A 15,510-nucleotide genomic window follows, 5' to 3' on the forward strand; every position below is an offset into this window, starting at 1 on the left:
CGCGTGTGAACCTCTGTGCTGTTCTGCTTGGCTTCAGAAGATTCCGGCATTTCCTCCACTGGGGCGGGGTGGCAGCTGTTTGTGGATGGGGGCAGTGGGGGTGGGGGTGTGTTGGGTTGGGCAGGGGGTGGTGGGTGTGGGCTTGATGGGGATGCAGAGAGTTTTTTTGTTCGTTGACAGAGGCTAGATCCCTCTCTAGATTGAGGGGGGGGTAGGGGGTGGAGGCTGTGGGTTAACATGTTCTTCCTGCAGGACTGGAATAGCACAAACAAACAACGAGGTTCTGACAGCAGTGTTGAGATGACCCCCCCCCCCCCCCAAACACAACATCCTCTCTCTCTCGCTTCCACACAGGAGTCATACTGGCCCTTAGTGAGTGCAGACGACTGGCCGAGACTCCATGATGTCTGTCATTGTGTTTGGAATCGACTCGGCTATTGGGAGATTGGGAGCGTCCGGAGGGCCACGCGTGCTTGTGTGACAGCAAGGTTTATGTGTCCAAACAACCAAATGGTTCTGGGCGGGGTGGAGGTCTTAGATCTGCGGTCAGGTTCAGAGGTCAAAGTTGGACACCCCCTCCCCGACCTTTGGAGGTCCTCGCTTCTCACCAAACATGTGTTGTAGTTTTTTCTCCTCTTTCCTCGTCCTCGCTTTCTGCCAGCGTCGTCGTCCTTGTGAAAGTGCTCTGTGTGTGTGTTGGTGTCTCCGAATGTGCAGGCCTTCAAGTGCGTGTATGTCTCGAGAGCGCTATGTCTGGTATGCTCTATTTTCCTTCTCAAGGCGTCCTAAGTACAGCTTTACCTTGGACACTTTAAATGCAATGGTGTCTTTCAGATTTACAGTGCGTCTAAGAATGAGTCCTGCATTTGGAGGCGGTGAAGTGAGACAAATTTTTGTCATGTCAAACCCTGTCCTCCAAGGTAAATACTGCAGCCATTAAATCAGCTCTGTCTGTTCTCAGGTATGTGACACCATGTCGACTCTTGCCTCTTGGTCAATAAATATGCCGTAACTATGGCAATGCTACCGTGTGGAGACATATGACTTTGCTTGTATACAAACGTAGCAAACTCTCCGTTGGCCTGACGGAGGGTGTCAGTGACCGGCTCACAGCACTCTGATGTTCCTCCTCTGCTCCTTTTGGCTGAAGCGTCTGAGAAAGCGTCTCCTGGGGTGGATGTGTGGTCTGGCAGTGCTGCAGCCAGCACCTCTGGCCCTGTGTCTGGGCCCAGGCCAGAGAATCTGAAGAGCAATAGAAAGTGTGAAAAAAAAGACAAAAGCAACAACAAAAAAGTATGAAAGCGCGAGCGAGAGAGGCCAAAGAGGAAAAAAGACGGAGAGACGGAGGGAGAGAGGGAGCGGGGCGGTCCAGTTCTATCCAGGGGTGTTGAGCTCAAGCGTGTGCTCTCTGACTGGCGCGAGCTGCCTGGTCTCTCAGGTTAGGTCACTCCTCAGATATGTGCCTCCACAGCAACTCTGCCAGAGTTATCTTCCCCTGGAGCCTCAGCCCCCCCCCCCCCCCCCCCGCCCTCCTCCCACACATACACCCCCCCCCCCCCCCCCAAGAAAAAAAAATCTTTGAACGCACTGGCTCCAAAGTAATATTTTTCTTCCTCTTTCCCTCTCCTTCGCCCTGTGCTATCTCTTGTTTTCGGGGCAAATGAAACGAATCGAAACATGACGTGAGGTCACCAGGCGTCGGCGAGACACGACCCAAACACAAACAACGACAAGATGAGCCCTGCGTCGCAAATCTTCATTTCGAGGGAAGGGGAGTTCTGCTCTCGCCAATAAAACAGACCCCCCCCTAAATCAGGATGTGTTGGGCTGCAGCAGGGTCCTGATTCAGCCAGAGGCCTGGGTGAAGGATCAACACCGCAGCCCGACGGATGGGAGGGAGTGACATTTGTGGAAAAACAAGTCTTCGATGGAGCAGATCTCTGAGGAGTGAAAGACAACAGGCCAGTGTGCTGTGCTGGACCTCCCCTCCCCTGGTCCCATCGGCTCAGGAATGCCCCACTTCTGTCAGAAAGGGACAGGATGTGTGTGTGTGTCGGCATGTGTCTGTGAGCACCTCTTTTAAGATCTCCGTTCTCATCATGACTTGATTCCCCATGAAGGAACCGTCAGCCACACATCCATCACCCCCCCCCCCCCCCCCCCCCCAGTCAGTCAGGCAGTCAGGCAGACAGGCGGCCCACGTTGCCCTGGCCGCCCCCTACGTCCACATCTTCGCGGCTGCTCCCACAATGGCATGCGGGCGATAACCCAAGCCACATGTGGTGATGTCAGCGCGTGTCACCGGCTCCCAGACCGCGTCAAACGGGTCTGCGGCGCGGAGCCTGAGCTCGCTCGCTCGGGAACTCCACGAAGCACGCCACGGACGGAGATGCTGATGCAGCACTCAGGCCTGTCATCAGAAACCACCCCCCACCCCCCTTCCCCAACACCCAACGCAGCAGCGACCGAGGGAACGAAGAGGGTGAGGTCATGGCCGCAAACACATGGCCGTAAACCCCACCATTGAAGACAGCATGGGGGAGGGGGGTGGCGGGGAGAAACGAGGTCATTATCTCAAGACAGGTGGTGCTTTAGTTGGACCTGGATCTTTTACAGAGACCCTGGCTCCTGCTAATAGGGAGCATGTGAAGGAGACTTGTGGACTCTCTCTCTCTCTCCCTCTCTCTCTCTCTCGCTTGCTCTTTCTCGCTTGCTCTCTCTCTCTGTCTCTCCCTCTCTCTCTCGCTCTCTCGCTCTATCACGCACACAGACAACCATACTGTCCACACACACACACCACATACCATCCTAACAACAATTCCACTGTGAAAAGGGGTCCTTAATCTCCAAACATTTACTACTGTTTATTTCGATAGGAGCACTTTCTATATCCAGCACGTCCTGTGCGGCTGGATGGGCATTAACTTGCATTAGTTCCATTTAAGTTAGCATGACATCCACTGAAGCCCTGCCATGTGTTCCTCTCGTATAACTACAGACATGGTTTGGACCATCCAAGGGCTCCAGTCCAGATCTTTTTGATTCATACGTGTGAGTGGAGCCGGGAGCCAAACGTTACAGCTTTGTGCTGACTCAGATGAAAGGTCTGACGTCAAGAACTTTCCAGGAAACTGTGTAGAGTAATTGGCTGGCGTGGATGTGAGAGGGCAGAGAACTCTCTCTCTCTTTTTCTCCCTCTCTGTCTCTCCCTCTCTGTCTCTCATACGGTAACACGCCTTGAAGTAACATGCTCAGTGTGTGTGTCCTTGTGTGTGTGTGTGTGGCCAACGCTACAGATTTTCCACACTTCTGTGAAACAAAGACCCTGTGTGTGGGCTGCGTGTGTGTGTGTGTGTGTGTGTGTGTTTGGTGCACCTTTTATAAAGCACTTTCTTCATGCTCCACTCCTTTTCTAAAGGCTGAGACATGGCTCGCTTCAACAGGTGATGTCTACTCCATCGAACATACAGCCGTTGATTCATCAAGATGAATTGACCGCGCGTCAGTTCATTACTCATACGTCATAATGTCTCTTTCCTGCGGCACTTGACTTGGCCCCATTTCATTTTCCAATTTCCTACGTTTTAAGGACAATTCATTGTAAGGACAGACAAGCAGAACACTTGTGTGCTTTATGTTGCTTCATGTGAATTCGTTTTGGACTGAAGACGACTTCTACTTTTGATCTCTAGCTCCACCTACTGTGCAACAGCTAGTGGTTAATAATGCCAAAAACAAGGTCCAAAGATTAACAGTTTTATTAAAAGCAAGGTCAAACATTAAAATACTGAAACGGCAACAAACAAAAAATAATAAGAAAAAAAAGACTTTTTCTACATTTTCGTTCCATTTTTGTACAAATCACAGTGGTTCAAAAATATTACAAAGGATTATTCAAAACATATATTTTATTTTGCAACAGCAGCAAAAAACATTCTGATTGTTGTTTTAAAAGCCCTTAAAATAGTGTGGTGTGTGTGCCTTTTCACCTGCATCAAGTCAACACCAATCTTTAACATGTCAGTCAAATTTTAACAAGTCAAAAGAAACAAAAGGTGCATATACAGCATATAGTACTAAGTCACACTGAAAGGTAAGCTGGGCGGAGATCAAACTAACTCTTTCCTGGGCCTAAGTGAGCCAAAGACCTCAAGGCCAGTTAACACATAGCACTGGATTAAACCAATGGTCCACTGCTACTGATGGTGCCACAATAACAAATGTTTCCGCTAAACAGCAGATGAAAATTAGAAAGTGCAGGCCTTTGAATTGTGTGCAGAGTTTTTATATATATATATCAGGTGGATATTTATCATGTTTCCAAATGTGGCGTCTCAACATGTCCTGGTCATGAGGATAGTACCAAGCCGAGCTTAGCTTGAAAGATGTTGTAAGGCGTTATGCTGGGGGGCTTTAATACTGTGTCTGGGGGGCTTTAACACTGTGTCTCACGGCTACGGATGGGAGGAGGGGGTGGGGGGGGGGGGATTTTACTCTGGCTCGGAGCGGACCATCTCAGTGGGGGTCGGGGGAGTCACACAGTGCAGAATTAAGGAGACATGGTCGATCCACAGGCACTAAGAGACAAGGAAGGAAGCTGCCTGACTGTGTGTGTGTGTGGGGGGGGGGGGGGGGTGTGACTTTGTGTGTGTGTGGGGGGGGGGGGTGACTGTGTGTGTGTGTGGGGGGGGGACTGTGTGTGTGTGGGGGGGGGGGGGTGACTGTGTGTGTCTTCCTAGCTCACTAAAGGCAGTGGTACGGTAGGCCCTCTTCCATCACAAGCCTAGCGGGTGGCTATGAGGACCAGGCAACGGTGAGAGATTGAGTCAAAGGCACAGTACACGACTGGGACCACCAGCAGGGGGCGCCCTCTGTTCAATAAACTTTGGATTACACTCACCAAGGCAAAGCCCCAAGTCACGAGTGGTCTTTCTTTAGTGAACTCTTCACTCTAAAGCCTGTTATTTATCAGGTGACCAAGTAGTAGAACATAAAAACGATGATAATAATGAAAAATAACTAACAAATTTAGTTTGTCAGGAAGACTGTCTTAGATGTATCATTTCATAGGACAGGCTATACACTGCCTAATGAGTTAGAGCATTTGAAGTGTAACGTGAATGAACTACAAAGGGCAAATAACGGTGCAAGAGCAATACATGCCTGTTTCTCCATGCACCCTAGCTGATGCAAACATGCATTCAGTCCCCAGTAAAAAATACAACAAAATCAACAGTCTATAAATAAAACCAAGTAACAGCTTTTATTCAGCGTCTGATTCAACAGGTGAATCAGAATCCAACCATAAGATGACTGTGTCTAACAACGTTAGCAGGAAACGACCAGCTAAACCTCCACCTCCTGCCAATGCAAAACCGCACTGTAGCAGTCCACAAACAAGGCCACCCATTCCACCGTCCCCTATTTCACATCCGCAAACGCACGTCTCACGTGGAGATGAAAGTCGACGACACGGTTCGGTAAAACGCCGGGCTGTGCAGGGGTCCGCGTGGACGACAAGGGGCGTCGTAGCCGCGCAGCCTAACCTAGCCTAGCCTAGCCTAACCTAGCCTAGCCAACTGTCTGCTGCCTGGCTGTGGGGAGCCACGAGACCCACATGGAAAGTGATGAAAGAAGAGGAAGGGAACAGAGTCCATGCTACACAAGAATGGGCCTTAAGACGACCCGCTTCAGGAAAACCACCGATGCCAAACACAAAAAGGCAAAGCTAAGGAGACGACAAGGAGGAAAGTGCAAATCCACTACTTACAAGTCAGAAAAGTGGCAATTTAACGCCATAGTTAGGCCACCATGCAGATCACACTACACCAAAACAGTTGTACAAACCCACCCAATCATATAGGGCAACCAGTACCCCCCCTCCCCCCGAACCTTCCCCCCAATAGAAAAAAAAGCTTTTCCCTCAGAAACAGCGGTGTCTAATGTTGTCCTTTAGTACTCCAGGGAGGGACCAGCAGACCAGGACTTGAGGGGGTCTGTTACCCCAGAGAGAGGCTCGGACATGGGCTTTAAGCGCCAAGTAGAGGCCTGACCCTCGCTGGATGATATTGTGTGGAGCATCACCAGAGACAGAATCCATCAGCTCTGCTATCCATGTCATCTTCTGCAGAACCTGTCTGCTTCTTCATACAGCTAGCCTTCACTGGGAATGTGCTAGAACTGTCATCGAAAACTAGTTATCCTGTTCCAACTAGAACATGTGGCCAAGCAGGAAGTGTTTGTGGGCCATGACAACCATTAGGAAGACTAATGAACTGACAGATTCTTGTCTCCTACTGAGCTTGTGGAGTTTGTAGGGGTCAGTGCATCGCCATCCACTACAAGCTCCTTCAAGGCACACTAAAGATGTTTTAGATATTTCCATGGTGGAAAACAATGTTGGCTTTTTTTTTTCTTCACTCTCTCACTCTTGCTAAGAATCAGCTCAATTCGCGCTTGGGTCTCGTGAGATCCTATCTCACGTCTATTTCGGTAACTGTTGATGACTCCGACACGCCTCCCGTGAAGAACGGCGGAACACGCCACATGTTTCATGCTATCCGTCTCCCACTGTCACCTGGGTAAAGCTGGGGGGCGGAAATCTCAAACCCACAAATAGAAAAATGTTGCGTTTTGACATTCAATTCCAAAAGCCTTCAAAACTAGCACCCTTATGAAAAAAGAGACAAAATAGCACTAAATGCATTCGCTTAATTTAGTTGCTGTCCCAATACCCTTGTTATATTGCATACTCCTCAAGCACAAATGTTATTTTCAGTTAAATATCAAACTCCTTGGCATACATACCAAAAGAGATGCAGTTCCATTGTAAATCAATATCATCATCTTTGTTAACAGTTCATTAATATAACACACGCCTTATTCAAAACAACGGCAGTCCACAGTTGAAGAAATTAAAAGCAAGTTAAATATTTGGTCTAATACTGCATTAAACCTATAGGTTCATTTCATTCTGCTCGTCATGAAATGACCAACACTGGAAATAATTGCCTCATTAATGTATTTACCGACTACTATCACTATCAGACTGCTACAAACCTTTGGAGAAGAGAAAAAACTCAAACTTTCTAAAGCTTAACAATATAAGAAACCCCCAAAAGACGGAAGAACACTTATTGTGCATCACATTTGTATTCTGTAACACTTGTGTGGACTGGAAAGTTAACACTGAAGAAGGGCTGGGCGGCCGAAACAAAACTGACATAAATTACAGAGGTTAGTGTGTGTGTGTGTGTGTGTGTGTGTCAGTCCTATTGAAGAAATCCTGAGCACCACTTTAGCAAGAGGAGTGGAAGGCAACATCCAGTAGCACTTTACGACTACACCACTGAGGAGTCGACGTGTCAACATGGTCGTTCTCCCTTCCCTCATCCCTCTCTCCCCACCTCGTCATGCCCTCTCTGCGGGACGGGAGTCAGGGAGACAGAAAACCAGAGACAGGAAAAAGAGAGAGAGTCACAGCTTGGTTTTTGGTACGAAGCATCAAATGGACAACGACAGCCGTGGTCAGGCTTCAGGACGTGTGTTCAAAAGCCCAAAGAGTGAACATTACAGGCTACAGTTCACCTCAGACACAAAAGCAGGAAATAGAAAACACACACAGGCGGGAAAAAAAACACTCCTGTTTGCTCCCAGTGAGGGTTCGTGCTGGTACCCTGAGCAGTACTGCCCCCAGTGGCGTGGGGGGGTGAAGGCAGGCTGGTTGAGGGGGCTTCTACAAGCAAAAGTTGGGCTCGCAAATCTGTGCAGTACCGTTCCGACCGCTGTGTTCTCCCGCGGGCAGTGGTGCGGGAATACCCCTCCCTCCTTCCTGTTCAAAGTTCAGTTGATTCACTGGGGGTTTGGTACATGTTAACACTGTTGTCGTCTCATGGTGTTCTAGTGGGTGATGTTGGGTGTAGGCCGGTACCAGAGCCTAGACACCCACTCCCCCGAACCCAACCCTCACACGATACAAACGGAGGGGAAACAGCGGGATGGGGGTCGAACCCCCTTCTAAAAGAACACCACGGGTGTCTCGGGGCTTTTCAAAATAAAGGCGTTTGGACAGGAGGCTGAGAACAGATGGCAGTCGAGACTCAGGAGACACTGGGGCCATGTGTCCGATGTCCAAGCCTCTGTTTTGGTCGTCATGGTCCTCAAACGCCCTAGGAGGAGCGGAAAAAAACACCCCGAAAACACAATAAAAGCTCCCTAACCCCGAGGCCCAGCTTCTTGGTGTGGTGGTCGGCATGGAAGCTCTGGCGCGTCAGTCTGGAGGGGGGGTGAGGGCCGAGGACAGCTCACCCAGCAGCAGAGGTCAGGGTTGGGCACAGCTGTGGAGAGGGTGCTGGTAGGTGGGTGGAGCTATGCTGGGCGTGGGGGAGGGGGGAGTGGTTGGGTCGGGGGCGGCTCCCAGTCTGATGACGTGACGAGGGGTAAAGCGGGTCACTCGGGGCTCTTGGGCAGCAGTGACGGTCAAACTCACAGGCGCACATCCTCACACGCACACGTCAAACCCTCTGCCGACACACATCTACAGACGCGCATGGATCAAAACATAATCACACTTCCACACACATCCCCCCCCCACCTCCACAAATCTGCGCGTACACACACTAGTAGGCTGAAAGCTCATCCCGTATCGGATGAGAAACCAAGACAGGAAGGTGGGAGGCCCGAGGAAGAGGGGGGGGGGGGGGGGTGGTGGCGGCGCCTCTTCAGGAGACGTGAGGGGAGGAGGACGGCTGTCTCCAGAAGCACCAGCCTCGCTTGGTGTGCTGCTTGCGCAGGATCTCCTCCTCGCGCTCACGCTCCTTCTGGGAGCGCAGGTAGCGGTCCTCCTCCTTCAGGAACCACACCGGAGGCCAGCGCTGCCTCTCAAAGTGCCTCTGGTTGTCTGGGGGAGGGGGCAGAGGGGGGGGGGAGGGGGGGGGAGAGATGACTCAGAATCAGGAGGAAGTGTATAATGTGTGAAATGAGGGGGAGGGGGAGAGTGTAACTACCTGGAGACATGTTCTTCATCTCTTTGGGGAACTTGCGACACACGCTGTTGTAGTTGGTGCAGATGTGATGGAGGCACCAGGCTGCCAGCTGCTTGGCATTGTGGAACTACGCAGCAGACGGAACAGAGGAGCACCGTCAAGGACCCCTTCGGATGACAGCAGCGCGCTCGTTTTCAGAGAGCGTGATCGAAAAGAAAGGTCGAAAGGCTTACCTGAGCCAACTCGAGGTATCCCAGCACCGGGCCGTCCATATCAATTCCCTTTGCGCTCCACTGGAGCAACTTATCCACCGCGTGCTTCTCTGAGAACGACACACAAACACAAGCGCGTCAACAATTCCGGAAACATGCCGTCCCCTCCCGCACTGGGACCAGTAGTAACTGATCGGGCGGCGACCTACCGGTGAGGGCGACGAGGCGCGGAAGACACAGCCGATTGGACAGGACGATGAGCTCCATGGGTTCCAGGGTGGGGGGGGGGATGAGCAGGCTGCTGTAGAGGAACTCCAGCACAGCTCGCATGCAGGCAGTGCTGCTGTTAGGGATGGGCACCTGGAGAGACAGGAAGGAGGAGGGGGGAGAGATTTGAACCCGAGTCACTTCCTGTGTCTTTGGGGGTTTCCCTTTCTGTTTTCAGACACAATCCAGGGAACGACCAATGATGGTGGGGGGTGTAGTGTTGCGGATTGCCAATGGGGAAACCAATGTTCTCAATGCCAGAAGGTTCTGTGACTCCAATAGGGGGGAGGCTGGGAGGAATTTGCTCACCGCTCAGGACAAAACCTCTCTCAGTGTCAGACCAGTTATGAGTCACACTGTATCCCCCCCCCCCCCCCCTCCCCCACAGACATCTGCTCATTCACAACAATGGCTCACATTGAGAACACACTCAAACAGCTGCGAGATCTCTCTCTCTCTTTCTCTCTCTCTCTCTCTCTCTCTCTCTCTCTCTCTCTCTCTCTCTGCGCCTGTCTCCCTGTCCGTCTGCCTGTCTCCCTGTCCGTCTGCCTGTCTCCCTGTCCGTCTGCCTGTCTCCCTGTCCGCCCGGACAGCCGCGATCTGCACACGCACAAAGTGTTGTGTACATCTGGACCAACAGTCGTAGCAGGAATGTGACCCCGGGGCGACTGAGTGAGGTCTGTAGCGGGCTGGGGGCCCTGTGATGTCACAGGATGCGGTGTGGACAGAGGGAGGCGGAGGTAAAGGGCACCCAGGCCCCTTTGAGGGCCTGTTTGATCCCGCCTGAGATAAAAGCCCTGTCTGGTGCCAGTGACGCTAGCTCTGGGGCTAACGCTAAGGACCTCAAAGCCTCCCTAAAGTAACCCCCACTGAGCTGGACACCACGGGGGGCATGGGGGACCCCGGGGGGGGCAGCCCTGGATGTGCGCCAAAGCTGGCAAACTCAGAGAACCACATCAGCAGGACAGAGGCGGTCAGATGGAGGTCTTAAGACGGACAGTCACAAACAGAGATACACTTACTCGTGGTATAATGTGTGAGCGCGCGCGTGTGTGTGTGTGTGTCATCAGCACCCTTTGAAGGCCCTGGTAGGAGCAGCACTCCCCTATCCCTCTATCCCCCAGACCGCAGATCTGGAGGACAGCCAGGTGGGAGTCTGTCCTGAGAGCAGAGCAAACAAAGGCACACTTATTCCCCCCAGCCAGGAGAGCGGGACAAGGAGTTACATAGGCAGAGTGAGAGAGAGAGAGAGAGAGAGAGAGAGAGAGAGACAGAGAGAGAGAGAGAGAGAGAGAGAGAGAGAGAGAGAGAGAGAGAGAGAGAGAGAGAGAGAGAGAGAGAGAGAGAGAGAGAGAGAGAGAGAGACTGTGATGTTGTAGCCTTGTAGTGATAGCACCATGACAACATCTCTCCTCTCACCCCATGTTCAACTTCCATCTCTCTTGCAGCAAAAACACCACACACTACCCTCAGTGGCCTGTAGGTGTCACTAAGCTATCACTCAGAGGCGGTCTCCCGGTGCAGTAAATGTTCAGTTCAAGGTGGTACAATGCAACTTCATTATGAGGGAGAGGAGGGAGGACAAGGGTGCTCGCCTCCCCCCAGGGGCCCTTCCCCCTCAGGCCCTGGGGGGCCCTTCACCTTCTTCTCTCTGAGCCAATTAGGAAAATGTCAGCTTGCTATTGACCCCTAGTTCTGGCGGAAAGGTCAGGGAGGCAAGAGCCACTTCTGTGCTCTAAACAGCCCCGGGCCCTGACAGGGACAGAAACAAAAAGCAGCTGGCAAATACACTGGCAGACAGACAGGCAGGTAAGCAGAAGGGCAGGTAGACAGACAGGTAAACAGAGTGGCAGGTAGACAGACACGTAACCAGACAGGTAAACAGACCATCAGACAGACAGACAGGTAAACTGACTAGCAGACAGACAGAAAGACAGACAGACTGGCAGGTAGACAGACAGATAGGTAAACTGACTAGCAGACAGACAGACAGACAGGCAGGTAAACAGACTAGCAGGTAGTGACTGACAAAAACAGGGAACACCTGTTCTGTTCCTCAACCTGCTTCTGCCTCACACCTGCCTTTCAACGGTTCATTAACTTTCAAAGGTACAGACAAAATGAGTTCTTAAGAATAACTTACTGTAGAAAGCATAATGTCAAACCACTTAGTGGCCAGACAAAGAGCGCAGAGAGACCGATAGTGAAACAGAGACAGAGAGAGAAAGTGTGTGCGCGCGGGAGAAACGGAGAAACAGAAAGCGAAAGGGACGGCGGAAACAGGAGCGAATACATCGAAAAGAATGCCGTCACCGCTCCTCCAGGAGCGTGCGAGGGGGAGGGGACAGGATCTCTCCCCCGGCCACCTCTTCCCATCCTGAGCTAATGAGCCACCGCGACACACAGTCACATGGGGCTGAGACGAGCCACGGACACACACCTGAAACGGCACGCCTCGCGCGCGCCTCAGTGGTGTCCCGGGATCGCTACCAATGTCATGGATCGCATGCCTCGTCCCCTGTACGGGTCACATGACCCTTCAAAGGATAGTCACGGTGCCCTTTCTGAGCAGGCCTAGATGCATTCACAGACATCTATACAATCGTTTCAGTCACCACAGGGTCGCTGGTATGCAAAAAAAACAAAAACAGATTGGAGACTTGGTTTGGTTAATAACCACTCCTCACCCTCTCTCATGCGGTTTCAAGGAGTCTCGTTGGATCCCTTTTTCAAAACGTTTCTTTCCATCGCCACCGTGCGCTTCCCACTTGTTCGTTGTGGAGTGGCCGCGCCTCGTTCTAAACACCAGACCGCATCTCGCATATTTATTTCCATTCAGCTCCCCTGAAAAGGACGAGAGCTCAAATTGCCTCCGGTTATTTTCCGAGGCAGTCTGCCTGTGTACGGTCTCTCTATAGGAGCTGCGCGGTTAAGTGTCGCAACAAGTGTTTCCACTGATGTTCCATTCAGACCCGCTCCTCTAAATAGCCATGCGGGGCAGATGTGCCCTGGACAACCGCTGCTGCGGCGATGGTCGCCGCGACGCGAGCCTCCGTCTGCACGCCGTCTCAGTGACATCAGAGGCACATCTGTGGCACTTGAGAGGCAGTGTGTGTGTGTGTGTGTGTGTGTAGACACCTCTGGGGCCTGAAGGCAGCAGGGGAGGCAGAGAGATTCCTGAGAGGGTCTGGGTGAAGGATGGGTGTGTGAGTGTGTGTGTGTGTGTGTGTGTGGGTGAGAGTGTGTGTGTGTGTGTGTGTAGAAGGGGGGGGGGGGGGGGGCTGAGAAGCTGGCCTCAAAGCATGGCCCACATGCAAATCATGTCCCCATAACCCTCTATCTACCCAACACACAAACTCTCTCTCTCCCCCACTCACAAAGACAAATGCTGACAGTTTTAGCCTTTGCAGTGTCTGTGTCTTTGTTCCTGCTGCACCTGCCTACTGCCCAGTGCCAGTTTTAAAACACAAAGACTACCCCAATGGACAAAACATGGGCCAATCAGTGTAACCATGGATACTGGCAACTTACCAGTGGGGCCACACAGCCCACCTACCCTTCCAATTGCCTCTGAAGGGTATTTTGAAGGCTCCTCTAGTGCCAAGCCCTAACAATGACCTCAACCCTCTGCTCCCAACGCCACAATGTTTCTTTTACAGGGGCCTCCCTTTTCAACCATGGGAGAATTCGGACCACTACTATCCTAACCCCCTCCCTCCCTTTCCTCTCCCTCTCTCTCCCTCTCTCTCTCTCTCTCTCTCTCTCTCTCTCTCTCTCTCTCTCTGTGGTAGCTAAAAGGTGCAAGGCTATCCAGCCGGCCCAGCATCCTGTTTCCTCGGTTCCACTTCCAGGCCACGGGGGCCGTAAGACAAAGCCAGCGGCACTTGTAACCAAACCTGGGGGATCCAGTTTAACAGGGGGGCCCGGGGGGGCCGTCTCCCCTACATAGGAGGAGGGGGTCGGCCCAGCCCGGAGCCCCACAGAGCCCAGAATGAGGGGTATCAAAGGGTATCACAGGAAGTAGATGCACCAATCTCTCCAATCTTATCCTTTATTCAACACGGACGCCCTTGGGTTCCGGTTAAGCAGTGTTTTCTGAAGTTGTCTCCTCTCCAGATCAGACGGCAGCTGATAAGAGTGTAAACTGACTGTGTGAGTGTGAGGAGTCCAGGTTCTGGACCTATTGGCTTACAGGGTTGTGATGTGATACGAGCACACATCATGTGACGTAGAAGGCTTCTACTTCGGACAGGAAAAAACACAACAGCAGAATCACAGGAAGTGGGTCTGAAGCGATTTCCTGCTTTTTTTTTATCTACTGGTTTTCCGTTGAAACAGACCACGGTTTGTATGTGTGTGTGTGTGTCTGTGTCTGTGTGTGTATGTGTGTGCATGCTGGACCACATTCCACTGTAGGCTGTGCGCTGTATTCTACATACAGTTTGGCTTGGTGGTTGGGTTGTGGTGAACAGTACAGTCTAGACATGCGTGCGTTTGGCAGCATGTGAGTGACGGTGTGTACTGTAGGTCGCTGAGTAAACAGGGGGCCTCTAGCTGACACAAGTAGAGTAAATACTGTCCATGCAAACACACACACACGCATGCGTACACACAGTGAATACACACTATGAAAATATTCAGTTGTATTATCAGTTACCCACAAAATTACGTTGAGCATCTTTACTGTGGGCAGTGTGTGTGTGTGTGTGTGTGTCGTCCATCTCTAACCTCCTCGATGTAGCTCTCCATGAAGGAGCCACGGAACATGGCAGCCATCCAATCACAGCTGGAAATGAGCAGAGGCTTATGGGCCGGGAGGTAGCCGTCGTCCAATTGGAACACCACATCTAAAACCGGGGGGGAGGGAAAAGAGCACTCATCTGGAGGTGTGCCACAGAGTGGACGCTACAGAGGGGAGACAAAACATACACACACAGACAGGCAGACAGACAGACAGACCCACAGACGTAGAGACAGATAGACAGACAAAGAGATAAATAGACAGATAGGCTGACAGAGGTCTAAAAGAACCCGAGAGAGGAAGCGAAGGGCTGGACATTAACAAGCAGGCGTCGTTCCATTGTACTCTGGATGAAAACACAGTAACACAAAAGACTATCATAGTGGGGATTGTTAAGACAAACTACATCCACGTTTAGTTTTTTCCATGCCAGACCATGGCAAGAAAAAGAAAAAAAACCTAGAACTAGATTCTTAGTAGCATTTGAAGATTACAAAACAAAATCCCTGAACGACTGGTCAGAAAATGTAAAGGTAAATAATACATTTTCAGGTAATGAAGGGGAGCGTCTAATTCTCCTAATGCTGACAGCATGAAAACAAAATAAGCATGGCTTGAGAACAGGGGGAGGACAGGTTCTAGGAAAAACCTCAGAAAGGAAAACAACTTTAGATAACAGAAGCTGCCAAGCAAACAAAGCAAAGACATCACAGAGACCACGAGCAACACGATAGGCATGTCACGGGCACACGAACACCGGCAGAGAAAACACATTTCCAAGAATACGGACGAACCGTCGATACCAAACTGTTGAAAATATGACACACAACATCAAAGTATCGAGGTCGGGTCGGTTACCGGCGAAGGTGCCCTTGTGGAGGCATTCCTTGATGCGGTTGGCCCGGCGTACATGGAAGGCCTTGGTGATCTCCTGATTCATGAAGCTCTCGCGGTTCAGCACGTTGGCCACCATCATCCTCAGGTCGAACACCTCCAGAAGCTCAGCGATGGTGGCCACCTGCATCAGGTCTCCGCGGCCTTCATCCAGACTTCCTGTGTACAGATACTGGAGCACTGCCTGGAAAGAGCCCAGCACAGGTATGGTCAGATGTATCGGGTTGGAGTTAGGGTCGTGAAGTGCCTCGCCCAAGGACACAACCGCAATTCGCACGGCCGGGAATCGAACCGGAAACATTCGGATTACGGGCCCGATTCCCTCACCGCTCAGCCATCTGACTCCTCGGACTGTCAGCTGATTCTGTGCGGCGCTAAGAGTGAGTGGACTATGGAAAATGGCTGTCTGAGG

The 15,510-nt window shown here is 51.5% G+C and overlaps 1 protein-coding gene across 3 annotated transcripts in view; it reads right to left on the reverse strand.

Moving 5' to 3' along the window:
* Positions 1-8,705: 8,705 nt before the first annotated feature.
* rhobtb4 (Rho related BTB domain containing 4) overlaps positions 8,706-15,510 on the reverse strand; it is a 32,424-nt gene continuing 25,619 nt past the window's right edge. For all 3 annotated transcript variants that reach the window (XM_084690386.1, XM_084690385.1, XM_084690384.1), the window contains 6 exons: positions 15,063-15,282; positions 14,192-14,310; positions 9,406-9,556; positions 9,218-9,306; positions 9,006-9,111; positions 8,706-8,899 (listed from right to left, as the gene is read on the reverse strand). In XM_084690386.1, coding sequence (XP_084546512.1) covers positions 8,721-8,899; positions 9,006-9,111; positions 9,218-9,306; positions 9,406-9,556; positions 14,192-14,310; positions 15,063-15,282 — 864 coding nt within the window. In that variant the 3' untranslated portion in view covers positions 8,706-8,720. The remainder of the gene's footprint in view (positions 8,900-9,005; positions 9,112-9,217; positions 9,307-9,405; positions 9,557-14,191; positions 14,311-15,062; positions 15,283-15,510) is intronic.

Source organism: Hypomesus nipponensis, chromosome 24 (genome assembly GCF_054491055.1).
Source record: "Hypomesus nipponensis isolate SF chromosome 24, ASM5449105v1, whole genome shotgun sequence".
NCBI classification, from domain to species: domain Eukaryota; kingdom Metazoa; phylum Chordata; class Actinopteri; order Osmeriformes; family Osmeridae; genus Hypomesus; species Hypomesus nipponensis.